We start from the raw sequence: 27,571 nt of genomic DNA, 5'->3' as shown, positions 1-27,571 counted from the left end.
CAAACGTTCCGTCATTCTCGTTCGTTCGACGTGCCCGAAATTTTACTCTTAGCTTAAGTCTAATTTCAGTTCTAATCGAGCGTTCAAAGGTCTTCTTTGGTGCTACAAATGAGGGAGTTTTTTGAAGACTTAATGTCGAATCAAAATTTCGGCTCTGGAGGACTAAATTCTCTGTGTAGCATTAAAAAAGCACTTATTGTGCTTCTTTGATGCTACAAGCGACAACTTATTTTCGTTTTCTCCGCTTGAAGACTTAACGTAAATTTCGACTCGGAAACCCGTTAAGTTTATTTAGTTCCACGTTAAATCTTCAAAGGTTTTCTATTGCGCTCTTTTGATGCTACAAATGGCAAGTTATTTTCTCCACTCGAAGACTTAATGTAGAATTAAATTTTCCCCCGGACTAAATTCCCTTTGTAGCTTTAAAGAAGCGCTTATTGCACTCCTTTGATGCCACAAGCGGGAACTTATTTCCGTTTTCTCCGTTTGAAGACTCCTGATGTAGAATTAAAAATTTCGACGCAGGTAAAAGTGAGAGGCATAAATATCGTAGTGCAATTATTCAAGTGTAATTATTGTCAATCTGGTATTGTGGGCGTAAAATTTTTGATTTTTCTTCAGAATGTCCTCAGCTACTGGAATAACGCGAGAAACGTTTCCAAATTTGTCGTAGAATTTTGCGGTGAAAGGAAAGACGTTGTTTTCGGCTGAAGGCGACGCGCAAGAAGGAAATACGATATCATCGTGTAATCATTCGATAATTATTGAGTGTAAATTTGTCCCGGTCGATTAAATACCACACCGCAGACAGACAAATGCGCTATTGTAGAGACGCGAAATGTCTCTAACTTCACGTCGTGGTCTTTTAACAAGTAGCAAGCCAGTCTGGCTGAAAATAACGCGCCGGGTATCGAGGAAGCATCGGGAAGGCGCTATATTAATTAAGCGCGCTTTATCGGTAAATGACCCGCGCGGCTGATAACGAGGAAAGCCGGAATAAAAAGTCGTTTGATGTATGGCTGTTGTATCGCTACGTATGATCACGAGCGTTGAGAAATTTTCCGGCCGACTGCACTTCCGAAACCGAAGGAAATCACACCGAGATAATTCGCGACGCGGCGAAACGAATTATCCGGTTGACGTGCCAGCGTTGTCAACATTCACGAATTATTTTCCTCGTAGCCAGACTTTGCACAATTGCGAGCGACGGCCGCGATTCAATGGGAAGCGTTGTTGACGCAGCGTCTGGTCCTTACCTCACCGTTCTCTGAATGGGTCCGCGGCGCTCGTCCGAAACGGGCCATCCTCCCCATTTATTGCAATTCGACACCCAATCGACATTTCCTTATATCGGACCGAGCGAAAACAAGGCGCGTTCGCGTATTTTCGTTAAACGCATTTATCGTTTGCACACACACGCACGTGGAATGCGGAGATGCAAATTGAGATCCGTTAATAATATTAGCTTGATCCCTGCGCGACTTAATTGAAAATATCGCCCGATTGTTAAATTACTACCCGCGCGCGCGCTTTATCCGTAGTTATTAATTATAATTTTAATTATAACGAGCCCCAATTTGGAGCCGGGCGCGAATTATACTCGTGACATTTACATATTTCTAGCGATTCGATCGCGCGAGCGACTTTCTACGAGAGAGGCGACGAGTTTTGCGAACGCTGCAAACTTCCGCGACGTTTTAACGACTCGACAAATTGGCTTATTTATCGAACACACGATAATTACTTGGTATGAAATGAAAATAAGTAACGTATCGGTGTGAATTACGCGTCGGCAAATTTTCGCAAGCACAAAGTGCACACGCGGAAATTGGATGACCGCCTCGACGCCGGGATGTCTTGTCTGACTGTAAGCGAATTTCCCAGGATCGCTTCGTTATCGATAGCGACGAAAGATCGAGATGCCATTTTTCCCGATTCGATCAGCTGGCCGTTACTTTCGGGTTAATCCCCGAAATCTCTCGCGTCCGGCAGGCCAACTGGCGGCTCGAAGAATCCCCCCGCTCCGTTCTTGATTGATTTCGGAACAGGAGGGTGGCCGAGCGTCGCGTCGCACATAAAATAATTGCGCGCAGCCGCGTTTATTTAAACGATCCGTTGTGTCGCCGCCGCCGCTCGTATCGACGATCGATATCGTCTCGAGCTGACAGCCCTCTCTCGTGGCTGATTCTCTCGACCCTCGAGAGAGCGTTCAGATTTGAGGAACGAACACGACGACATACTTCGAGGCAGGATCAATCCAATGTTGCCGTCCGATTGATTTTTCACTGAAAGACATCATCGAGAGACGAGCCGTCATCGAAAGCCATCCGCCTGGACGAACGTTTCGTGAGACGAGGAGGGCAATTTTTGAGCGCGCGATTTTCACCGGATCGTCGAAGACGCGCGACCTTTAACAGCTTCTAACAGCCGTACTCGGACGATCGAACGCGCGACGCAAAGTTCCGCGCGCGTTTCCCCTGATTCGATATCGTCCCGTTGTCAATCCGTATGGTAATTCTCGCGCGGATCCTGTCTGACCCCGCGGCATTAACGAGGCCGGAACGAGTTTTCGATCGAGTTCGGGGGCGACCCCGACAAATGCGATTCGCGAGCGAGATCTCGCGCCTCGCTGAGGACGCCGGTGTGTGTGACTAATAAGAGTCGAGCGTAGAAGCAAAATCGCATTTCGTTCATCGCGCAGATGTTCACGGCCATAACGCGCCATCTCCTCGTTCGATAGATCCTGGTCGATCCTGGGCGAACCTTTCGTCGGCGCATTTTCTCGCACGCGTACACACGGACGATGAGAGCGATCGCGCGACGTACCGACGTAACCTTTGTCTCATGTTTCCTCTCTCCCATCGGTTTTCCTCACGGCGGTTATTTGCCGAGAATTGACTGGTCGAACTGTCGTGAAGGTGTCGCTAATGACCGACATTGCGATTTCGTTAATTTACGCACGAAGCATCACTAATTAAATCAGGTGTGAAAGAAACTAGTTGAGAAATATATGCATCTGGAAATATGTACGCGGATTTACAGTAATTTTCGTTACTTGAACTTTATCTACACTTTATAGAACGATCCGCGAAAATCCGTACGGCGATTAACGTGTTAATCGCAACGATACAAATCGGTGTGCGCGGTGAAAATATTTTTTTCTCGTGCCTTTAACTTACATTCATATTAATAATCGAAATCTGAATTTGCAGTTTTCCAATTCGTTCGTGCATGATATACGTATTTGCAATCGCGATTCGAAAAACTTCCATCTAAACTCATAGACGAGTATTTCACTTAAGTGGCGAGTTTCAAGTAACGATTATTAATACGCGCCTTAGATACGCTCGTGCGAGATTTGTACTCTCCTACGGCGATTGAATTCACGTCCTGTATTTGTTCCCGTCGTAGAAAACAACGCGAGTCAGGAGAAGGTCGGGGTAGATTTGCGCGCGGTACGACGACCCATCGCGCGACGGTCGTCGTACCACGGCGGGATCGTCGGCGCTCTCCCTTTATTCATTTGACATAAATATTTATATCCGAGCGTTCTTACTTCCTGAGCTTTTTCCAAACTCATTTCCCGATGTAAATACTGTTTGTCCCCGCGATCCACCTCGTAAGCCTTCAGGGACGCGAAGGAGGAATCGTTGGGGTTGCCGTGGGGGAGGTGTCAGAAGCTATCGAGCGGTAATTTCATCGCCGGGAGAAGAGGATACACCCCGCTGTTGCCGAAATTTTCCTCTTCTTCCATGTCGCGGGTCTACCGAAAATTCGAGTTTCGCACCGCTCGTCTGCGCGAGAACACGCTCGTCGCTCGAGAAACACAATCCGATTGTCAAATCACATCTCCCGATCGTTATCACATCACGGAACGGGACCGTGCCAATCTGATTAATTCAACTCACGTGACTTTGTATAAGAGTACCGGCTTTTCGATCTCGTTAACATACACCCCTCCTAATCTTGTCGATTACTAGCAAGCGTGTCCCGACGCGTTGATTTTATCTTCAAAACGGATTTATCTGACGATAACTAATCGAATCACTGCGGATTACAATAGTGCGGATGTTTATTAGTGTAGAAAAAAGTACTGGTTTCGAGTATATTTACCGCTAAGGGAAATGTTTTGCTGGTCCGGCTGGAATTCTAAGTGTCACAGATAAAGTGCATGGCTATTTTTTGTATCTGCTAGAAAATAGTCTGTGGTGCGTATAATTTTGCAGCAGCAGCATTTTAGCGATAAGAAAATCTAATTTCTATTACTAATTTTTAATAAGAAATGTGACTGGCTTGGATCCGGATGGACTCCACAGAGAGATTTTCTTGCAGCTGAATTGGACAAATAGTTCAGATAAAAATTCTGTTTCTGCCGCCTATTAGATATACAACACACATGTCACATTGAAGCGTTTCGCCAGGCATTTATCCATCTTAGCTAATTTCTCATATCCAGATAATCTTTGCTATGACTGCAAAACCATTTTTCTGAATGACTTCAACATTCTTTAGGAAATTTTTACTTGTAAAAATACCCCTTGGCAAGTTTTTACTTGTAAGAATTTGCTAAGGAATATCGAAGTAATTATTCGCTCGAATCTGGCGCTTTTTTGCGTATCAAACAAATTATCCTTTTTGAAGATATGAATCCGACAACTGACGCGATTTGCCTGACGACGATACTTCTCTCTCGAAATTATTCCGTCGAGGGTTGATTTTGATTTGATCTTAAAATGTATCTACGAAATTTCACAGTGTTCCTGTCAACCGGGGAGCAATCGTTCAATCTTCGAGTCGAGCGGTGTCGAAGAAGACGTCGCCCAAGAATGTGCACGCACGTACGCACGCACGCACACGCGTTCGCAAATTACGGCATTAGGATAATCAAATCTTGTCGCGGTGCAATCTGTCGGCCGGGCCGGGTTAAACGAGAGGAGAAAAATGACGGTCCGATACAAAATACACACCCGATATAAGCCACCCGCGCCGAGAGTAGCGCGCGCACGCAAAAGCAGGGGCGTCAAATTTCATTAGCATATCAATGCTGGCGGATGGCAAGGTGCCACCTGCGCCCTCGTATTATGGGATCATCGGGAAAAGTGAGAGGGGCTCGCGCTGCGAACGGAGGGGGAGGGGGGACCAGGGCTTGCGCTAGTCGGAAAGATAAAAAAAAGTGCAGCCGTTCTCTCTCTCTCTCTCTCTCGTTGCTAATTTCGGCCGATTGTTAACGTCGTCGTGTGCACGTACGTCGAAAGAGCGCTTTTTGCACTCCTCTTGCCTTTCCTCCGGAAGAAATGTTAAACCTATAATTGAGAACGATACCTTGGAGGACGTTAACGACGCGGGAACTATAACGGTTATCGCATTGGAGGACTCACATGGAAGAGCCTCTGTTAGAAATACAAGTCTCACGGGGAAGGGAAAAAGTTATTTTTTATATATGTATATATATATGTATATATATATTTATATCTTGCGCGCGCGTGTAAAAGGTAAGATAAAAAACGGCGATTAAATGAAATAAACAAACCTCGCTTTCGCGTCATCATCAATTGACACACGTTTCGCGCCGGGTTAATTTTGGACGGCTCGTCATTTATTCAGCGTGAGCCATTCACGTTTTTATGTTGCTATATTTATTAAATAACATGTGTCTTGTAATACTTATAAAAATATTTCGCGATTACGTTTTGTTTTAAAACCGAAATACCGCCGCACGAGAAGTTCGGTGTTTTTAATCAGTTAGCGACAGGAACAATGACGTTTAATAATGGCAAGATTAGTATTAAACGCAGCTATTTTTGGAGTATTTGTGCAAACCGTGAGTACACAGGTTGGGCGCAATGAATGCCGCGACAATCGTGCGAAGGAAGAAAACAGCAGAAGCTACACATGCTTTCCGCTTGTCTCAAGCTCGAAGCCGTGCGGCCAAAGTTTTAAGTCACAACACGCGCGAGTCGATAAACGAAAAAAATTTATTGATGACTGAGAAAGCCGGCGAGCAGAATTCGGCGCATCCGCCGGGTGCGTGCAAGGCAAATAAGACTGGATAAATATTCGCGATTCGAAGTTGAAGAACGATAAGAGCGACGATCGAACTATATCCGTGACTCGTAAAAATCGCCGATCGATGAGACAGACAGACGTTAACTGTTGAACGCATTTTCTGCCGGACTAATCTCCGTGTGGACCGCCCACGTTGTCCTGTTACGAGCCAAATTTCACCTGTCAAATAACACGTGTCTCATAATAATTGTCAAAATATATTTCATCAATATCAGGGATAACCGTATAAATAATGTCGCTTTTTAATACTTATATACTGAGAAAAAGACTTCTTCAAGTTTAATCAATTTTATTGCACTCAAACAAATTTCATCATTGGCATGCTCCGACAAAATTAATGTTTCGATTAATAAGCCACCACCAGATCAAATTTAATAGATCTTCCAGATTTTGGTCCGTTCGAAAGATCGAAATCACCGTTTAAACATTTTTTCAAGCAACGCTGACACGTTCTGATATCCAAGGCACTAGGATAAATAGGATTAATGGCACTAGTGGCATTGTTATTCTTTCGAAACTCGTAAAGCATCAAATGTCTGATATCCACACTTTGGTCTCCCATTCTTAACGGTACACTCAAATTCTTTTGAAATTTCCCAATAAGTACACTAAATGTCAATAAATCTAATTAGTATATAGGTTATATGTAATAACAAATCACGCCCACGAACAAGGTGGTAATATTTATTCAATCTTAAAAAAAGCGGCATTACTTTTGGACACCCCTAATACTTTCCATCTTAACAACAATCGAACAGGCTGAACGCTGAAGCTCAGCGCGGAAAAGTTCACCGGCACGTGCTGAACACGTCACGTTCGAACGATGCGTTTTGATTTCCTCGGCGATGTTCCAGCCAACGCAGCAACGAGAACTGAAAGTGTGACGACCTTATATCGTGACGCACATTTCTCGGAGGGCGATATCGAGAAGGCTCGAAGGAGGAACACGAAGAGTCGTTCCCGTCCGTCGGCACCGAATAGAGAAGAACGGACGGGACGGACGTAAATCCACCTCCGCGACGGACTTTTATACGAGTCGCAGACGTGGGGCGAGATAAGTGGAAAAAGAGGGTGGCACGCAGGCAACGACATTATGCCATTAGAATAATCAAATCTCGGCTGACCTGCCGTGCCGGGCGGGGAAAGGAGTTGCGCGTTGACGCAGGCTCACGCATTACATTACGCGTTACATTATGCGTGACGTTGCCACGCGAGAAAAATGTCGCGAGACGGCGTCGGACGTAAGGTAGTTAATGTCCACCTGGCTGGGATTAATCCCGCGTTCTCCCACGAGAGCGCACAAACGTTAATTACTTGCGTTTTACTTCATTCACGTCGCAATTTTCTCTTTCTGACGGCTGTAATTCCCTCCGACTTCACAGATCTCGTTTCGATGCATCCACGTTTTTATAACTTCATTATTTCGAGAGAGAGAGAGAGAGAGAGAGAGAGAGATCTTAAGCATCGCTCGATTTTATTCAGCGCGACCAAAATAAAATTCCCTATAAGTAGTTACCTCCAAGGTGCGATTTGAAGCTGTTTAAAGCGTTAAACTTCTTTCTCACGTCGAGAGAAATGAAACAGGCACGCGTTTGTAAAATATCGGGAAACGTCGCGTCGTAAATCCGCGAGAATTTTGCACTCGATGACTTCTTTCGCGTCACTTGCTTCACCGGTCTCTTCCGTAGGCAAAAATCCGGATGAGATTTCAGCGAGCGGCAATGGTGCGAAAATTTCGGATACTTCTTCGACGTGTGTCCCGCGAACGCTCGTATCGTTTCTTACGGGTCTGTGACTTTTCTCACCGCGAGACGGCTTTTACTCACCGTGCCTGACGCTCAACGGACTGGTAGGGCTCCGCGGATGTTCCGAATTCGTTTCATTCTGCGCCTGCTGATGCTGGTGCTGATGATCTTCGGTGGCCGTGACCGTAGCTGCCCCGTTCATTGTGCCTCCTCGATCATTCGTTATCAGGGCGACGTCGAACGTGCTGAAACCGGTACACACTTACTCAGGCCTTTCCTTTAATCGCAAATTCATGGGCGATCCATTGAATAGGCGCGTCGCGCGGCTGCGACAATTTCAATGCAGTCGGAATTATGTTAAACCTTTAATTCTACAACATAGTAGAAGGTAAGATGATAAAATAGGTTCAATTTCAATTCTAATAACGCAATATAACCCCTACTTGATGATGTCTTCTGTTTTAGCGTTAAAATAGAATGACGAAGGTGGCGTTAAAATTCAATCTGCAGAATTAAATGTTGAAAAGAGAAGTTAAAAAGTAGGTTTTTATTAATCTATAGAACGTCTAAGTAGGCGCAAACTATCTTTAAGAACGGAGGACGTCTCTCGTAAGGATCCGTTCCAATTATTATATAATATAAAGCAGCTCTGTAATTCGGTCCAATTTAATTATCGCGAAAGTTAATTACAAGCGACTTGAACAAATGAAAAAAATGAATATAGTTCTAATTTAAATACCAACACAGCTTCCACCTGGGAAGGTTCATCCCGATAATTCGTACATTGACGTACACCTCGGATTGAATTTAGCTTGTCGAAGGAAGAAAACCGATTTCAAGCAATTTTGGATTTCCAAGATAGTCTCTCTTTCTGCGACTGGTATATTATAACTTCAATAAGAATGACGTAACTATTCGATTGACCACCGGAGGCGATCGAGAACTCACCTAGGATAATTCCAGTTCCCGGCGTAGCCGCACTGTGGCACGTACGTCACTTCTCCCGCGATCACCGACTCCTCCACCCTTCACGACGCACGATCACCAAGTAGTCCTCCAAGCGCCGGCTCGATCTACGATCCGTAACCTGGTTCTTCACCCCAATATCGGCGAACACCACCTCGGTGGAAGCCGAAGATGTGGAGAGACCAGATCGCGCGATCCTTAACGCAAGAAAGAGGACGCCGCTCGTTGCTGCGAGCGAGAGAGACTGACTGATTGCGAGGAAGAGGATATACCACTTTCGCGTTATCAGGACCGACGTTCCGCTTTCGAGATCGACGCGCAGGCGGAACGTCGTCGATGTCGGATTGGCGTATGACGTCTGCGGCGTCCCGATCCGGGATCTCGACGGCGAGTCGCCGTTACCTGCGGATGACGTCGTCGTCGTCGCCGCCGCCGCCACCGCTGCTGCCGCCGTCGTCGTCGTGGCGGTTGCCGCCGTCGCAGGTAGCGGGCGAGCAACGCCGATTGGTCCGTCGGCACTTTTGAAGGCGGGATCAGGAGGCAACGCCGGAAAAACGACAAAAACGAGGAGCGGGAGGATTTAACCTATAGCCTCCACGTTTGATGCGGCGCCTCGCCGCGACGCCCGTCGTCGCGACGACGCGCTTGCGCCGACCCCTCCGACCCTACGATGACGTCTCCCACCCTGGGCGGCCTGGACCGAACTACCCCTACCGGGGGTAGCGCCTACCTGAGCTTCGTGCAATTGTTGATCGTTGGCTACGCGACGGCGAGGCTCTCTCTTTGCTGAGCCGGTTCGCCCGGATAAAAAGTGACGATGCGCTCTTTTTATCCCTCCTCCGAATTAATCGGAGGAGCTAACTGAAGGCCGATCGAACGACAGAAATTCGTTCAGCTTGGATCGTCTCGGCGATCTGCGCCCGATTACTCGGAGGGTGACTGGGAAAGTCGACCGGTAGATAATTATCGACGACATGATTACGACGAGTCAAAACGGAAGTTATTAAAATCGCATCGTTGGAATCGACGTAATCGCTCGTTCGATTTGAGGGAATTATGTGAAACTGAAAAAGGTAGAATTCTCCCCGTCGGCGTCGAAGAATCAACGCTCAAAAGGAGCCGCTAACGGAGCGATTAATCGGCCGATCGAACTTTCGACTCCTGAAGTGTTCCCCCGGACAAATCGAGCGGGATCCGTGCGAGCGCTCGACGTCGTTGCGGCGACGGTGGTGGTGGTGGTGGTGGTGGTAGCGGGGTCGCCGCCATGCTGGATTCCTGCCGTCGGTGCGCTTGCCTTCTGGTAATCGTTGCCAGGGTTGCGACAGCCCCTCCAGACCGACGTCGCCACGCCCGCGGATCGCGGACGGACCAATAACGCCGGGACGTCGCGACGCCGGCGTCCACCAATAGGATTACCCTCTGATACGGTCTTTCGCTTGTCGGTGACTGCTGCACACCCAGCCCCTCAGTTCACCCAGATGCCTTTCAATTTCGGGCCCGCGGCCTCATAAACGCAGCCAACCACCCGCGCCGCAGGGGTGTACGACGCACACAGCGACGTGTGCGCGCGTGGACACCCACACGGCCGGGGTACAAAGCCGCGTGGAAAGTCGGGGATGAAGCGGGGGTGCGCGTGCTGGTACGCGGGAATGCGCTCGGCGTTATAGAACGACGGCGATGCCGTGCGCGGAGGTAGGAATGGCACGGTGATCAATCATTCGGATACGTGTAAAAGAACAATTTATATCGTATAAAATTATGTGTTTACGATAAAGTGTTACGCTTAAAATTACATCGCTCTTTTGAGGGCGCGTCGCCGAGGGCGCGCACGAGTTGCGACGTCGCGCGTTATCGTGCGAACTCGAAAACTGTCGTGATTTATTTATCTGTCGTGTAACACGGAGAAAACGAATTTGCTAGAAGAGCGAATTATTTGTTAATATTGTGACAGAGCGAGACAAATTTGTCCGGACGGCGGAAAGATTTGTCAAGAGTATCAGTTGCTGTTTGCTGGATATATGGACGGCAAAATCATTTCGTTATGCCGGCTAAATTTTATCGCTGTCGCAACGACGTTTCGCTACAACAGCAAAATTATTTTTGCCGTGCGACAAATTTTTTTTTTGCCACTATATTAACAAAGTTTGTTAGAAAAAAATTGGTTCAGAGAGCGGAAAATTTGTTAGGACATCGCCAAGATTTGTTGAGAGTAAGAATTGTCCATATATTCAGCAAATAGCAATTAATACTTTTGACAAATCTTTCTGCTGTCCAAACAAATTTTTTGCTATCTAAACAAATTTTTCTTGCTGTCATTGACAAACATCTGGTGTTCTAGCAAAATTTGTTTTCTCCGTGCGTGTGGCTCGAGCTGGTTCTCATTTTTGCGCCTTGCCCCGGGTTTCTAGGTATGCCGTCGTCGAATATTTGAATTTCTGTGACCGAGGATTCTCGGTACCTTTAACATTACCTTGACGCGATTGGAAAGTTTATAACTACCAGGCAACGTACAACACTTTTAATTAGTTTCCCGTTTTCTTATCTTGTCAGTTTATCTATGACTTTATTTTCCATTCGTCGCAATAAGCAGCTGAAATGTAAAACTGGATTTCGCTCTCCGATCTGTCAAAATCGCGCTAAATACTTATACCGGTTTCAAATCGATCCTACCGTGGTGGTTTTACGTCATTCAGATTTGAATATAATAGTTTGAGCTTTAAAATTGCTGTAAATTCTCGCGGCATCTTCGAGACGTGGGACGCGTAATCGTGCATCCTGCGTAATCCTTACCGAAGAATTGAAGTTCTCGAGGAGCGCGCGATCAATTTCTTAGAAACCGAGTATTTGCGAGACATCCATCAAACTCTCGTTTGCCTCGTTTAATGCCACGGTAGAAAGTAGAACGAGCAACGAAGAGGAAGGCTTGCTCTTCCTCCCTCGGTGAATACCTCAAAGGGAATGCTCCGATCGGCGTACACATCTCAAGCGTCACCCCGCAAATTTACACGCCTGTGCTTTCTTAGCGCGTCTTTTGTGCAATGTTCCTTAGATGATCGTGATTTTCATGCATGTGTGGTAGAGGTGTGTGTCGTGCGCCATACAAGTTCTCAGAAAAAGAACCCGTTTTAGCACAAATGCTACCGCGACCCACGTAATGCAAAATTATGCCCCGAGAGTTATGCTTAATAAAAAAATCACATGACCTTCGGTATAATAATTATAATTAACAACGAGGCGCTTTTTATCTGAAGAAGATGAATTTCTAATTAATTTATTTACTTATTTTAAAGAAGTAATAGAAAAAAAAACATGTCTTTGTAGGTTCCCGTCGAGTGGGATTTCATTTAAAATTATCTCGACAATCTGGAAGTGTATATAATATATTGGAAATTACAACTATAATTTAATAATATTGTTTATAAAGGGAAGGGACGATGTATAAAAATTTTATGTTACGTATAAAAAAATAATACGAATATAAATAAACGTAGTCAAGTTTTCACGCGTGGGAATTTTTGTCATTTAATTTATTTATACATAATATATATTATCCATCACTGCATTGCTTTGAACATCTTACGCTCTCTCGCATGTATCGGAGAACGATAACTTATCGGTGATGAATACGAGCGCACACGGCGGACCTTCTTGGTTGGTAACAACACAACTTCGGTTATCCGGGCGTAGATAAATCGAAATTTAATCTAGGTAAATTTATAGAGACGAAATATATGTTATTGACAACCACTTGTAAGTAGATGTTAAATAATTACAAATAATATAAAAGCAACGAATCAAAATTACTTTTCTCCTCCCGCATTCTGTTTGCAATATTTCAGACAATGTCGATTATCACAATAACAAATAAATTACTTATATTCCGTGTATAATAATTATTTTAATACTGTGCGTATATAAGAAGGAACACGGTGAAATGTATTTTTGTAATCCGATGATCATAAAATTATCGGAAAGTGATCGTGAAATCACACGTTACCGCACAATTCATACCGCAGAATACCGATGTTGACCGAGTATCGCAAATGCGCGCGGTAAAAAAAAATATTAAAAACGATCCATTGAAATTTTGTGTTATTTTAACACCGGCGGTGTGTTGAAAAGTATACAGATGTCGGAAAGTACACAAATATAATGTAATGTTAAATCAACACATTCGCCTTGCCAACATGCCTTGTCAAGTTGAATGTATTAATTTAACATTATATTTGTGTATATTTCAACATATCCCCTATGTTGAAGTAACATAAGGTTTCAGCGGGCCGTTTTCATCACAGGATCTTTTACCGTCCGTTACAATTGTCGCGTATACGAACAGCCTCTACTTGATCTGCTTCGCCGAGGATGTACTCGGGACGTTCCTCAGGACGTCATCGATCGCGCGACAGATATCCTCGAAGACAACCGACTCCTCTTTCTCGCCGTCGATTACGCACAACTTTTTGCTGTAACGCCTGAGGATCGGTTTGTTCATCTTAACGAAGACCTTGATGCGTCTCTTGATCTCATCAAGGTTGCGGTCCTGCCGCTCGGTGGCGGTGATGATCCTCGCTAGGACCCTGTCCGTCATCACTGAGTTCCTGACGCACAGATACAGGACGAGATCCGGCGGCCGAATATGCCTGTCGAAGAGCTTGCTCTGCTCCTTCTCTCTGGGGAATCCGCTCAGCAGGAAACCGCGCGCGGTATCTAAGCCACTCAGCATTCTCGTCTTGATGAGCTCCACCAGGATATCCGAAGGCACCAATCGGCTCTCCGACATGAAACGCGCCAAAGTGACGGCTTGCTGTGTGCCAGCGATCATTTCGTCTCGTAGCAAGTCGCTGGTCACGATGCCGAGGAAGCCGTAGCGCTGTGCTATCTGCACGCTTTGTGTCCCTACAGAACGAAAATAAATAAAATGACCCCTATGTTCCAGAGAGGGAAGATTCTCCCTTCAAAATAATGTCAGACTTAATCACTTCGGTAGTTTCAATTTTTCGTTACATCAAACCACATAATTCAAGAGAAATATGCGAACTATAGAAATATGCAAATTCAGTGGACAGTTTTGTCTTTAGAATATTTGCGATCGTCAGAAGAATTTATGCCAGCGATTATGTCATAATGTTCAGATCGTCAATTAAATTTAGGTTACCGAAGATGAAGCAGGTTAATTGTGTTAATTTGCAATTTTATAGTTCCTATTTGTGAGAAAAATTCGTAAATGAAGGCTCAACGAACTTTTTCCCGCTCCTGGGCCTCCAATAAGAAAGATAATCGGCAATCCTGATTCCTTAACTGGCGTAATATCGACTCCGTCGCCTCTTGGAGGGGCAGAGATCGAAGAGTCAACGGGTCTTATAAGGTTGCCCATTTCTTTGCGGGTATTTTGTTAGAGAAAAAGTATCACAAATGATATTATATTTTATACGCGACGAATATAATACAGTTATGCACTTATTATGTGACATACTAAGCATCTTGAAGTTGAAGCTTTGAATTAAATGTAACGCTAAGGAAGAGTGTCAGATCGTTATTGATCCGGAAAATATCACGAACATAGGAACGTTATGATACATCTCGCGTAGAAGATTACATAATAAATCAATAATGTTCCTTCTTTTATTACGTTAAAATTTCTATTATCGTCTGCAGCGAAATTATAAACTTGCCTGATAGTGACTTCTGTCGCTGCTAAAGCAATCACCTGCTTTCTCAGTCGTTGATAACCTGTCTCGCTCAAGAAGAGAATATGGTAATTCCATTGCATGTCCGTTAACCCCCGTTTAAATTCAATAACATTTATTCTTATTCCTTGAAAATCTGATATATAACTGAATTTACTTTTATTTTCCATCATTTTGCATTTTGTGGAAAGAACATTAATTTAGGATTTATTGTAAAAGTTCAATTTCTTATTCTCGATGCTTACCAATCGCAAAATTTTCAACCCAATAATGATTCAATGATACTAATGACAATAATATCACTAACGTATCTTACGAAAAAAAAATGTATATTTGTTCGTGATACATATTTGAGTATATAAATATATTACAGCAGGAACGTTAAAATAATTCCTACATCAACTCACTTTCCTCCCCATTGTGGAATGTGCAATTCTATCAAACGGGTCCTCTTTACGAAGAGGATCGGAGGGCAAAGATGGATAACATTCAATCGATTCATATACATGAACAATTACCGTAACAGAGAGCATGATGAGCTGAGGTATATCAGAAGATGTTGTGTCGCCATCGTCGGTATCGGCAGAGTCGGTAAGTCCTTAGCACACTTGCTGAAGATGTATCCGGCTGGTCTTACGGAGTTACGACTTTGTAATCGGAGTGATCCCGAGGGAGTCGTAGAAGAGTTGAATCATATACCGACGAGGTTGCCCGTTCGAGGTTTCAAGGGCACTGAGAGGCTGCCTTTGGGCCTGCAAGGTGTCGATATAGTTGTATTGACCGCCGGAGTTCCCAGGAAGCCCGGCATGCTTAGAAGCCATTTGTTCATGGTGATTACAATAATTTTGAAGTATAGATATCTAATTATCACTGTTATAAACATCTAAAAATTATGAATTTCATAAGATTTGTGTCGCATAACAATTTTTGCACGTTATTACACACAATATAGCCTTGCGAATATTAAATGAAATTAACGGAGACTTAATCGATACTTACTTAAAAACCCTATAAGAACATAATATTCCTAGAGTATTATATGCATATTATTCGATATGAAAATCATATTCGAAGAATGTTATGTAATATTTTTTTAACCCTTTGCACTCGAAGTTTTTTTTCATTCATATTACCAGCAACTCGAAGCAATTTCAGTGGAAAGATCATATTCACATATAAGTAAATGATATGCGCATTAAAAGAAAAGTCATTGTTGTATGTTATTGTTTTTTTAATTTTGTTAATTTGTTAATAGTTGTTAATAGTTGTTAATAGTTTGTTTCAAGTTTGAAGACAAATTTTAAATGGCTCCGCTCCGGAGCCCTCGAGTGCAAAGGGTTAATATTATAGGGATGTTTTATTGATGTTATATATCCACATAATATTTTTGGCATATTATAAAAATGTTCTAAGAATATTAAAAAAACAAAATAATAATAATATAAAAAATAAATAAAACATACATATATATTTCGACTTTATTTATATAATAAAACGATTGGTATTGCGATACATTTGAAATAAAAAAACTACAATTATATATATTATATATGTACATAGAGTTGAATATTAAAACAATATATAACATTAAATAATATTGTTTTTTTTATATTATTAGGAGTGGACATATGACCATCTATTAATATTCCAGAAATATTACTTACAATTAAATAATATTACGCTCTTATAGGGAATGATCGGCACTTTTAAGGATAAGGACAGGAAGAGACAGAAAATGAGTTATCTTTAAATTATATCTGTGATAAAAACAGTTTTAATTTGTCGATGTGTTATATAAGATTATCTCTATGGTTTTCCTTATGAGATACAATGATTGCCCCCTCCGTAGAGTTAATTTGGGAGTTCGAGGAAATACCAAGTCTAATTTAAGACAACATGACCTCCCACGAAGACTTCGTTCAAGTACACTTATGTCGCCCGTCGCAGGTTAATGCCGTGATCTGCAGAGACGTGATTAACATCTGCGCGGGCATATGTCCCGATGCTCTGATAGCCATAGTAACAAATCCTGTGGACTCGTTGGTGCCAGTTGCAGCGGGAGTCTTAAAGAAACGCGGGGCTTATCGGCCTGAAAAGCTCTTCGGCATCTGTCAGATCGACCAGATGAGAGCGGAGCATTTCTACGCCGAGGCCACTGGTCAGGAACCGGAAAAGGTCTACGTGCCTGTCGTGGGTGGTCACTCGGAGGCCACCACGGTACCTTTGTTCTCCAAAGCAAGACCGAACGTCTCCTTGACGGCGGAGGAAACCATGACTTTGATCAATCTTGTGAGGAAGGCTGCGAGCAAAATCGTTCATCCTGTAAGATAAACATTATTTCGATTGCGAATAATTACGAGCAACAGATACGAGAATAGACTCTTACCACGACGTAAACACATTTTTTTGATGACTACAAACTTTCTTCTTAGCGTTTACTCGTCGTATTTTTGCACTTTTTAATATTGAATGTTTCGAATCTTTTGTAGCTAAAAATTCCTAGCTCAAAGTTATTTTAAAGTAAATCTGAGAATTTATTTAAAATACAATTTCCTCTTGTGTGAAAAAACACTTTACATAATAAAAAAGTTTTTGTTGAAAATGGTTCACTGAAATTTTGTGTTACTTTAACGAATATATTAAAAAGTAAGTATTGTTAAAATAAGTTGATAAATTATGCTAATTTAACATTATATTGTGTATTTTTTAACACATTTCCGTGTTAAAGTGACATGAAAATTGCAATAAACTATTATTAACATAAATTTTTTTCGCTGTGCATATTCGGAATAAAAGTGTTTAGAGTTACATAATTGGCACAAGGATATTCAGACGCATCTTATATTTGCTCTGTTGAGACAAAAACGGAATCCGTCGGGGCTACGTTTTCAATGGCGACAGCGGCGTTACACTTTGTTCATCATTTATGCCGCGCCGTTCACGACGAGCCACATGTGATCATTTCCGCTTACGTGGAGTCGACGGTAACCAAATCAGGTTTCTTCAGCAACGAATTATTGCTCGGGCCGCACGGTATCAAAGAGAATCTCGGCTACGGGAAGGTTACAAAGCTCGAGCAACAGCTGATTGACGAAGCAGTGGTGAAACTTCAAGGAGAGATCAAGATGGTTGAGGATTTCATCGCTAAAAACGTCAAATAATTTACAGGATTAAAGTTATCGTCTTTGCCGTTCAACGTGAACAAGGTGATAAATTTTTAACGTAGTCACGATTTCTGAGCATGCTTGCTGCGCTCTCTATTTATTTTTTTATCACTCTTCATATTCGTTAAGAACATCGTGACGTGTGGTCCCGCTTGTGCAATGACATCTAAAGTCAAATTAAATCCTAGCAGAGAAAAACATTATTGTATCGTGAAAAAAAAAGCAATTAGTTTAATTGTGTAACTTTAACCAGGTGAATATGTTAAAAATTCTTTATTATATGAAGAAAAACAATTATTTCAAAGCGATCAGTTTAATTTTCTTCTTTTAAAAGTATCTTGAACAAAGGATATTTTCTTGACTGAATAGCATTAAAATACACTATAATCACAAATATTATCTCGTTATTATTTACTCAAAAGAAGAAATTGTTCTCTTTTCAAGAATATTACAAACTTCGTCATAGAAATGTTAAATTTGGTTAATTGGAATATAAGTAAACCGAAGTTTTACTTCTAGTGTTTTAATTTAATCTTCTTGATAGAAGTATTAAGCTTATTACAATTCAGAATATATATTATATTTTGAATAAATTTGATGCTTATGATGAATTTATAATATACTTACGGATATATAAACTTATGAAATACTTGAAATAAGTAATACTTACTTGAACGCAGTTCATATTTACCTGCGTGTAGCTAATAATGTATATTATTCCTTGTAAACGTGCTTAAACATCGTCCTTATTTGTACGCCATTCGTGACTCCATAATACACTTTATAACACACACGTCGGTTAATACAAATTAAACGAATGTTTTCATTCAACGAAGAAAAGGTGAAGTCGTTTAATACGTTAATAATCAGGAATAAAAATTTACAGCTTCTTTGAACTTTTCCTAACGCACACTCGAAGAACTTCTCGAGTGTATCAGGATCTCGCTTATATCAGATATTGTATCTCACGATCCGCGAACTATCTAAAGTTCACAGTCTCACAACGTTACATGGTGCGCGCGAATATTTGCAATACCGTTACGCGAATATCGCAATTACCTTCCATTATTACGGTGGGATATCAGCGAGGCACGCGACTAACGAGATAATTGTCCGGTAATCGGGAGAGACCGGTCAGGGCGAAAATCAAGCGCGCTCTCGCGACGGAAAGCTCCGTGCGGCCCGGAAGGCTTCCGTATTCGACGCGCCGTAACAATACGCCGTCATTGTAAGATACGGACCGGATCCAGGCCGCGCGCGCGCGAGTAATTTTCCAAATAACACAGATCTTGATCCATTGATCGTTCGTGAGCATTGGTTCGGAAGGGCTGATATTATCTCCCGGAGCGGAAATTGCGCTGCCCGCGAAAGGTTCCGCCGCCAATTTCGTCGTATCGTCGATGACGCAATGACGCAATTCATTTGTCACCCGGGGCGGTGCTTCGGTAAGAAATTAAAAAAAAGAGAAGAGAGTATAAGAGCGAGACCTCACGGTTCTCGGGCAGCGCCCTCCAGCGGTAGAGGGTCGCATTGTGGAAAATGTAAACGTCGGTTTCCTTCGCGAGAATAATTTTCCAAATCATTTCCGGGGTTATATGAATGTACACACGGCTGTAATAATGCTGTTGTACACGGCATCATCGGGATAAATCTCTTTGATTCAATGACACGATAATTGAAACTAATGTTCGAGTTATCCAAACAATAATATGACATATTAGTTTTAATGTTATTAAATCAAGAAAATTCGTTCCAGACTACGAAAGAAAAAAAGAATATTCTTCTTTTAAGATAACCTGTATTCTCAACATGTATACGCTGAAATAAGATTCTTATAAACGCGTAATATTCCTAAAATATTATATGAATATAATTCAATATTAAAATAATATTCTTACGCTGAGAATGTTATGTAATATTTTTTAACATTATAGGGATGTTATATGCCTTCGCATAATATTCTTGGCATGTTATGAAAACGTTCTTGGAATATTAAAAAAAAAATAAAATAATAATATAGAAAAATATCTATAAATAAAATACACATAAACATTACATATATATAAGCAATGATCGCGTCTGTTAGAATATATAAGTCTTGAATTGTTACTTAATTTTTATCCTTCCGATATTGTTCATACAACAATATTTTTTTCCAGTTTACAGCTGCATTCTCTCCTTTTGTCGTAACGACCCCGAAAGAGCTAGCCGCGACCTAAATTCCGATAAACATAAAAATCAACTTGAATATTGGCGTGAAATATCACCGGCAATTGAACGATCCCCCCTACAGCAGTGCATCACCGCGCAATTCCACCAGTGACCTAGTTTAGACGAGATCCTATTTTTCCTGGAAAGGCAAATATGCTCACTCCGTCTGACATTAGCGAAGTGTGTGCGGAGCGCGCGGTTTTACCGCCGTCCGTTAATTGCGCGATCGCGATAATATCGGGGTCCCGCGATATTTTAGGAGAACCGCGGAAAGCGCTCGAGCATGCGCGCCTCATTAAAAATGCTTATTAGAGGGCTACATTAGCGTCGTACCGATCGGCGAACTGGATCGCGATTAGACAGCATTATGCGGACAGCACGGCGGATTAAGAGTGACGCACGGCCGAGCACGCTACCTCGTTAAAAGCGCGGAATTACACGCTGGAATTATGCGTAAATCTGTCCGTGATTGCCGTCTTTAAATATCGGCGCCGGTGGCACCGACTGCATAATTCACCGGGCGGGTCCCGCGGTAAGTTCCCGGAGCCGAATCTTTATGAGGGAGTTCGTGAATTAATAATAGATCCGCGCGAGGGATTAATTCATGCGGCTCGACAGATCGTGTTTCTCCCGCCGCGTTATTTTCACATTGCTCGTTTTATTTCGCCGTGCACAGTCGCTCGTGTCAACCGTGTGTCTCTTGTGTTGCGTTAAATTTACATTTTAGATCATTCCATACTTTTATATCTAGAAGGGATATGATCTTTTCTTCGGTTTTTTTTTTTTAAGCGCGCGCATGTCTGGTAGTCTATATTTTACTGTAAAGAGACAGCAATTACGCACTGCGCACGGCTTATTTTATTACGTCCGCTTTTCTTCGATTAGGTAACGTTCGGAATATGATAAGCGGACGAGTCGGGTAGACTAAATTTTTATACTATTTTGACTGATAATCGTTGATTACTATTCTCGTGTCATGAGAAACATTTTTCTTCTTTCCAAATAAAGTGACGAGAACTCGCATGAAGATTTCTCATCACCTGCCTGCAAAATGCGAAATTTACAGCTTAATCCTCAGCTTATTTAGCTCACATTATAGGTTCAGCTCACTTGAAAATATATCATTTGTAAGCTCATCAAGTTTTCAGCTTATGTTGTTATCAGTACAGTTCATTAATCAAGTTCATTAACTCAATCAGTTCCACTCATAAGCTCATTTTTAAGTTCAAACTCTCTACAATTTTATTTTTTCAAATCAAAAGTAAGTAGACTTTATTAATTATAATCGGTGACCTAAGAGATTATGTACTTAAATAAAAAATATTAAATTAAGACAAACTTCGGTTTGCTTATTCAAACTAATATTCGAATCAACCTTTTCTTTAATAAAATTTATAATATTCTTGAAAAGAGAATAGATTCTCTTTTTGAATACACACGATAATGAATTTTTCTCTGTGCAGGATCAATCAATTGAGTGGAAGAGAAGAGCAATGAAGACGCGGGCCACGTGTTCTGGTAGACTCGGTCGCATAAATTTCCCAAATAACCCTTTCGTATCGATTAGAAAGAGGGATTTGCCTCCGTTCGATTCTCCCCGAAAGAATGCAGTCTATACATTCCCGATCGTCCGCCGCCGCACTCGGCATCCGGCGGTTTCCCGTCTCCCGCCGATAGAAGCGTACGTCGCGCAAACGATAGGAGAACAGGTTCGGTAGCGGTATTTAAGAATCTGGAAAGGGACGAACTAGCGAGATAGCACGCTAACCACCGGCGTATCGCCGCATTAGCGATAACGTGAAATTACCGCACGAGGCATGATTCCCATGAATCCCCGACGGCTAACCGTCGGTGTTTATTGGAAGGCAATCTCCCGGGCCAGCGGAGGGGGAGGAAAAAGCGAGATCTTTGAGCGATTGAAACGCGGAAAGTAGACGACTCCGGTGTTCCGCGATGCCGAGCGGCGATTATGCATCGTGAGCACCCGCATAGATCCACCCGTTCGGCGATTCCCACGGCCGCATACCGCTGCCGCCGAGACCTTATTCTGCCACTGCCAATGATCGGCGAATGAAGACGTATCGCGCGAGTCGAGCCTCGATACGCGAATTATCGCAGATACCGCCACCGGGAGATCTCGCGCGCACTATTTATATCTAACACTCGTCAAAATTAATCGCCGTTTCTTTGCCGTAAGTCATTCGATCAATTGTCGTAGAAACGTAAAAACGACTATAAAATGTAAACTCGAATTTTGCCGGAAGAAAAGAATTATATACGGTTTCTTTGAATTTGATATACGTGTTCGTTTGACTTGGGTTTGCTTAATATAAACAACATGATTTAATATGAAATATCGTTCTGTTTGAATGAAAATGTTGCTCCGCTAGAGTAAATCATGTTGTTCGATGAGAAAAACGGTATTATTTGGAGGAAATAATATTTTGTTTTCAATCAGAAAAATTTATTTCATTGTATATTATATATTAAATTGTATATTAAATATTGTACATACATTGTATATTAAATATTGTTCCACTGAAACACAGAAAAGTTCTTCGACATTTTTCTAACATAGCGTTATTTCTTTCAAATAATTTATTGCTTGTGGCAAGCATTGCGATGTTCGAACGAACATACAAAGGAAATATGTTATATTTATTGTTTGAGGGACTGAACAATCCTATTTGTTGAATTAAATATTCGTTTGTTTGCTCCAAATCTCCAAAAGACATTTTGTTTCAATTGGAGCAATATTATTAAACTCAAAAGTCTTTTCTTCCATACTCTGCATACATTCTTTCTAAATATATAAAGAAAAAAATAATTGAAATTTTAAGTTTTTATTCAAAACTCTTAGACGTCTAAAACGAGTCAGTAATTAAACTAATAAGATATACAGTCACGCGCTCCGAACTCTCGCAAAACACTCATGAACGCGCGCGTAAACGTAAATATTCAGCCGAGTAATTATATGCATATATATATGTTAGCGTCAATGTTAATCCGCGCTTGTTACAGGTCAGACGAGAGGCGGCGTTAATTAGCCGACACGGATATCGCACTTTACTTCTGTAATTTCCCGACTAATGTAACGCGCGTTAACGAAATATCTTCGCACCGTGTGCAGTCGCGCCCGTTACCGCCGCAGCCTTCGGCGAGATTGCAACACCACCCGGCGTCCCGATGCATTAACCCTTTAGACCGTGTACGTCGTAAATATAGGCGCAGCGCCTAGACTCGCGAATTGAGAGAGGCCGGCGCTAATGTGGGCGAAATTTTTCGAAACAATCGATCCACCAGGTACGCCGTTTGATTTACGGCATCATTATTTCGCGCTGATTTACATACAAGTGCATCCGACCGATGCGTCGTAATCAGAATTCGGAGTACGCGCGTTTCTATCCCGCGAAAAGGAAGACGTCACGCCGTCGGTTGCGAAATTTTCGCTTTTCCGGTCAATGCGCGATAATCGCGTGCGAAAAAAAGTAAAGAAATTCAGCTCCTCGCGCGAATTGCGTAACGCACGGAGTGCACGGACGCGCAGATCACCGCCTAATATTAAACCGTTGCTCATTGCGCGGCAGCGAAGCGTATTTTGTCGATAAGTTCTGCGTGCACGTACCAGATCCCATTAGCGCGAATGAATTGCGCGCTTATTTCCGCGCTTTAATAAATAACAGTCTCCACTCGGGGGGATCTCGCAAAAATTGAAGCTCCACCGCGGCCGGATCGGGATGACGTATTTGTCAAAGTTACACAAACTCGAGAAAGAGAAGGAGAGAGAAAGTAAAATAGAGTTTATTTCTACTCTTGTAAAGGTTGGAACCCTTTAAGTTTATAAAAATTTTTACACAAGTATGGTTGATTGTCAAAATTGGAAAGACTATAGAGAAAGACTATAGGAATGACTATACCAGAATAAAGTAAATAGTAGGATATTGACAAAAATAATAATACAGCAATAATTACAATAGATGATGTTTGTTATTAGTAAAGAATTTGTTCAAATAGAAGAATATTAAGATAGTGTGAATATATTAATGAATAGAGCGTAATGTGTGTATTTAACTTGGTATATGTGAGAAATAATAGGAAAGACAATGTACAAAGGAGAGAGCGCAAACTTTACAAAAATGACAAAAACGTTTACAGAAAGAAAAAAAGGATAGCTGATATTGCAGATTATTAATAAATATGTATTTAGATGCCAATCGGCGATATTTATTTAAAGATTACCCTAGGAATCCTTTGCATTATGAAGATCACTTCGAAAAAATGCCACTTCACGCGAAAAGTGCGACTTCAAGCGTAAAATACGAACCCCCGAATTGCTCTTTCCTTCTTCTTCTTCTTCTTCTTTTTCTTCTTTTTCTTCTTAGGGTATCGAAGACGGTGGTGTTGACTCGCGAGCCACCGTATCGGCGATATCGAACCGACGAAAGCTCGTGTTTGCATAGCGACGGTTTATGGTCGCGGGCACGTTGTTCGACGTTGCCATCGATCTTTATCGCCTGAATCGAGCAATTATGACGCAACGTTAATGATCCTGATGAATGGTGTCATCGAGTCAATGACATCGCGAGCGGTGCCGGCAAAAAAGCAGGTAGCTAGCGAGTCGTGCAATTAGCTCCACTTGCTACGTTATAATCATCGTATTACATCGAAACATTGCGCGGCATTTAAATGCGCGTGACGGAATACCGATGTATATTTAAATTGCGTTAATTATCGTCATTACATGCTGTAATGGCTATAATCGCACAACTTTAAAGGATATTTCTGTCGTGAGCATTATTATCAATAAATTTACTCGCACTGACTTTCTCCCTCGGCTTATTTCTATTTGAATATCTCTAGAAATATTTCCAAGATATATATATATATATTTTTTTTTTTTTACTTATATTTTTTATTATTTATTTACTTGGATGCGCTTAAATTTTTATTGCTTCCTTTTATCTCTATATAGTGATTAACTTATTATTTGATTAATATTTATATAGAATATTTTAAAATTTAAATATGCACTTTTAAAACGCGGATTTTAATAATTAAAACAAAATATAAATGCTTGTCGGAAATATGTATCATTAATGTGTTTTAACGTAATGTTATGGAACATACATATAAAATAATAAAATAACGTGAGATAATATATTTGTGTAATTGTGTAATATGTATTAATATCAGTAAAAAAAACTGTTCAAAATAGAAGAGTATTGAGATGTAAGTATTAAGTATGAGTATATTAGTGAAGCTAAATAATGGAGCGTAGTGTGCATATTTAACTTGATTCGTATGAGAAATAATAAGAAACTCAACAAAGATGACACAAACGTAACCTTTACAGAAAGAAGGAGGATAGCTGATATCGCAGATTATTGATAAATATATATTTAGCATGCCAATCGGCAATATTTATCTAGAGACTCTAATATTACGTAACGTATATGTATCATTAATGAGATTTTCAGCACAGCTGAAGGTATCGAGTTCTGCTTTCGCTCAAAATCTCCTTGCATCTATTTGCACTTTGCCGGCGTCGTTTCGCAGAAGGAGATGGTATGTTATCGCGCGAAAATTATTTCTCATACTTTGACTGTGCGATCGAGAGGATGACTCGATATATTTATACACCTCGCGGGAGCGCGACGAGCAGAACGGAGGAGCTGATGCACGACGACGATACAACGAGCGAGATGCACTCCGGACGCCTCGTAGGAACGCGGCAATTTAGCGATATCAGCCAGACCGACACGGGGCTAATTCTATCTACGTAGCGCCACTCGATAATTTGCTCGTGGAAACGTATTAGATCGCCACCGGGGCGGCCGCTAATCACAAGCTGTCCCGCGCGTATAAGTTATGAACGAGATGTTAAACTATTCCGACGAAAGTCATCCTGCCTCGATTATCAGCAGCGTTAACAGCAGCCGTCACCGCTTCCTCTTAAAACTGCTAAGAGCAATGGGTCTCCACGATTGATTTCCTTCAACAGTTGAAAATCATTTCCCAGCGTTTTCCAGTCTTCATTTCGGAAAGTACGCTTCGGAAAGAACGGTATTTTAGCGAATCGACAAAACGACAGGAACGAACGCACATTTCACTGTAATATTACTAGTTAGTTTAGGAATTGATTCAAAACCGTCAAAATAATTGGAATTTTGCGAAAATCTGATTTTAAGTGAAAATATCGCATTAATACTTGGTGAAATATTTACATATTGAAAAATGTTAGAAATCACTAAAAAGACACTTTATAAATTTATTTATATTTTAATAAACGGTAAAACATAATAATTTCGTCATCGATTTTTTTATCATTGCTTGAATCTTACGCAAGATATTTATTGTTGGATTTAACTATCTAGAGTTGGGGACACTTCGACAGATGATCCACGCGGTCTGCGAATATTCATATGAAAAGAGCAGATAATTATGTGCTGCTTTTTCAATAACAATGCAGAGAAGAGCGAAGCGTACAAATGGTCGATCACGGCTAGTTGATATTGATGTTCCGCAGCAACGAGATAAGCGAGATCTGACTCACGACTGGGTTGCACGATGCAGCATGTTCTCCTTTTGCTCTCTTCTAGAGCTGAGATCGACCAGGTTCCACCTTCATTGGTTATGTTTTCACGTGTGGTTTCGTCATCGCTGATCAGCTGATGTCTTTCAGGAGAAGAATTTCGGGAAAAAATTTGCATTATGCTACTTAGCTAATTATAATGCCGCATAATTTTATAAAGCGTGTATCTCCTCCTGGTTCACCTCTAGATTCAACCTGTTAAACTTTAATCCATCGTTGAAACCTCTCGACTTTATCGAATTTACATATTATATATTGTACTAGGCGATTCAAAATTCGCACGTATGCTTCACGTAATCAAATCGATTTAAGCTGTATTTTTCTGGAGTTGGCTTTTGATACTTTTATTCGCGTACTATTACTATTATGATACTTTCGATCTCGTTAATGAATATTAAAAGTTAATCTTTCTATTCATTCCATGTTCGAAAGCAAAAATTATAAACAAATTATGATGATTGTATATGATTTCTGTAAAAAAAAAAAAGATTTTATATTTTCTGTAATAAAATAATTTTCCAATTATTATAAATTAAAATTATTATTATAATCTTAATCTTGAAATTATCTTATTTCTCAGTTACGGTTAACAGGTTAACATAAACGGGTACACTGCGACTTGCCTAAGAGGATTCCTTCCGATGTACCATCGTTTCTCCCACGGCGGTGTTTTCACTAAAGCAATAAAGTAACGCGCCTAATAATCAGCTGGTCGAAGTTTACTCGGCAAAGTATTTATAATCAAATATTTTCTAGAAAGTAATATAAGTAATGTCCTTTCATCGATGGAAAAATGTATATTCGATCGACAGGTCCCATGTGAAACGAAATATTCATCACCCGCGTATGCGTGATTATAAACAAACTGAATCTTTCATTATGGAATTGACAAGATTGCCGTTTGAGTTGGTCACGCGAACAGGTTTAATAAATATCTCCCCGTTAATTTCCCCTTGAACTTGCGGCCTCGCAAGTCCTGAACGACGATGAAAGGTGAATTAACGTCGCTGTTAAAATAACGTCTTCATACTACTTCGTTGCCAGGTGACGCGCATACGAGGCGCCCAAAGCTCGATCCGCGACTCTACGCGGACGTATAAAGTCGGTCCTCCGCCGACGGGAGCCGTCAGTACGAAACGA

At 41.5% G+C, this 27,571-nt stretch overlaps 3 protein-coding genes and 1 pseudogene across 4 annotated transcripts in view; 2 read left to right on the top strand and 2 right to left on the bottom strand.

The window, feature by feature from the left end:
- LOC106751891 (photoreceptor-specific nuclear receptor-like) overlaps positions 1–9,148 on the bottom strand; it is a 35,284-nt gene extending 26,136 nt beyond the window's left edge. For both annotated transcript variants that reach the window (XM_014633141.1, XM_014633142.1), the window contains exons 1-2: positions 8,760–9,148; positions 7,893–8,056 (exon numbers count right to left, since the gene is read on the bottom strand). In XM_014633141.1, coding sequence (XP_014488627.1) covers positions 7,893–8,013 — 121 coding nt within the window. In that variant the 5' untranslated portion in view covers positions 8,014–8,056; positions 8,760–9,148. The remainder of the gene's footprint in view (positions 1–7,892; positions 8,057–8,759) is intronic.
- Positions 9,149–13,116: 3,968 nt separating this feature from the next.
- LOC106751833 lies at positions 13,117–14,151 on the bottom strand (annotated as a pseudogene).
- An 819-nt stretch (positions 14,152–14,970) lies between these two features.
- LOC106751832 (malate dehydrogenase, mitochondrial-like) lies at positions 14,971–16,214 on the top strand. The gene is made up of 2 exons (XM_014633025.1): positions 14,971–15,294; positions 16,155–16,214. Exons 1-2 carry the CDS (start codon positions 14,971–14,973, stop codon positions 16,212–16,214), a joined length of 384 nt encoding a protein of 127 aa, XP_014488511.1.
- Positions 16,215–16,339: 125 nt separating this feature from the next.
- On the top strand, positions 16,340–22,262 carry LOC106751893 (malate dehydrogenase, mitochondrial-like). The gene is made up of 3 exons (XM_014633144.1): positions 16,340–16,786; positions 17,323–17,670; positions 21,303–22,262. Exons 1-2 carry the CDS (start codon positions 16,361–16,363, stop codon positions 17,623–17,625), a joined length of 729 nt encoding a protein of 242 aa, XP_014488630.1. The 5' UTR covers positions 16,340–16,360; the 3' UTR covers positions 17,626–17,670; positions 21,303–22,262.
- Positions 22,263–27,571: the final 5,309 nt, after the last annotated feature.

This window comes from Dinoponera quadriceps, unplaced genomic scaffold (genome assembly GCF_001313825.1).
Source record: "Dinoponera quadriceps isolate SergipeBrazil2010 unplaced genomic scaffold, ASM131382v1 scaffold316, whole genome shotgun sequence".
Taxonomy (NCBI): domain Eukaryota; kingdom Metazoa; phylum Arthropoda; class Insecta; order Hymenoptera; family Formicidae; genus Dinoponera; species Dinoponera quadriceps.
This window is presented reverse-complemented; position numbering and strand designations above follow the sequence as displayed.

What these genes read in the sequence shown, in the direction of transcription:
- LOC106751832 (XM_014633025.1), top strand. Translation starts at nt 14,971, where the DNA reads ATGAACAATTACCGTAACAGAGAGCATGATGAGCTGAGGTATATCAGA. An exon ending in TTAGAAGCCATTTGTTCATG is followed by an intron (nt 15,295 to 16,154) that starts GTGATTACAATA and finishes ACGCTCTTATAG; the next exon opens with GGAATGATCGGCACTTTTAA.
- LOC106751893 (XM_014633144.1), top strand. Translation starts at nt 16,361, where the DNA reads ATGACCTCCCACGAAGACTTCGTTCAAGTACACTTATGTCGCCCGTCG. An exon ending in CGAGCAAAATCGTTCATCCT is followed by an intron (nt 16,787 to 17,322) that starts GTAAGATAAACA and finishes TGCTCTGTTGAG; the next exon opens with ACAAAAACGGAATCCGTCGG.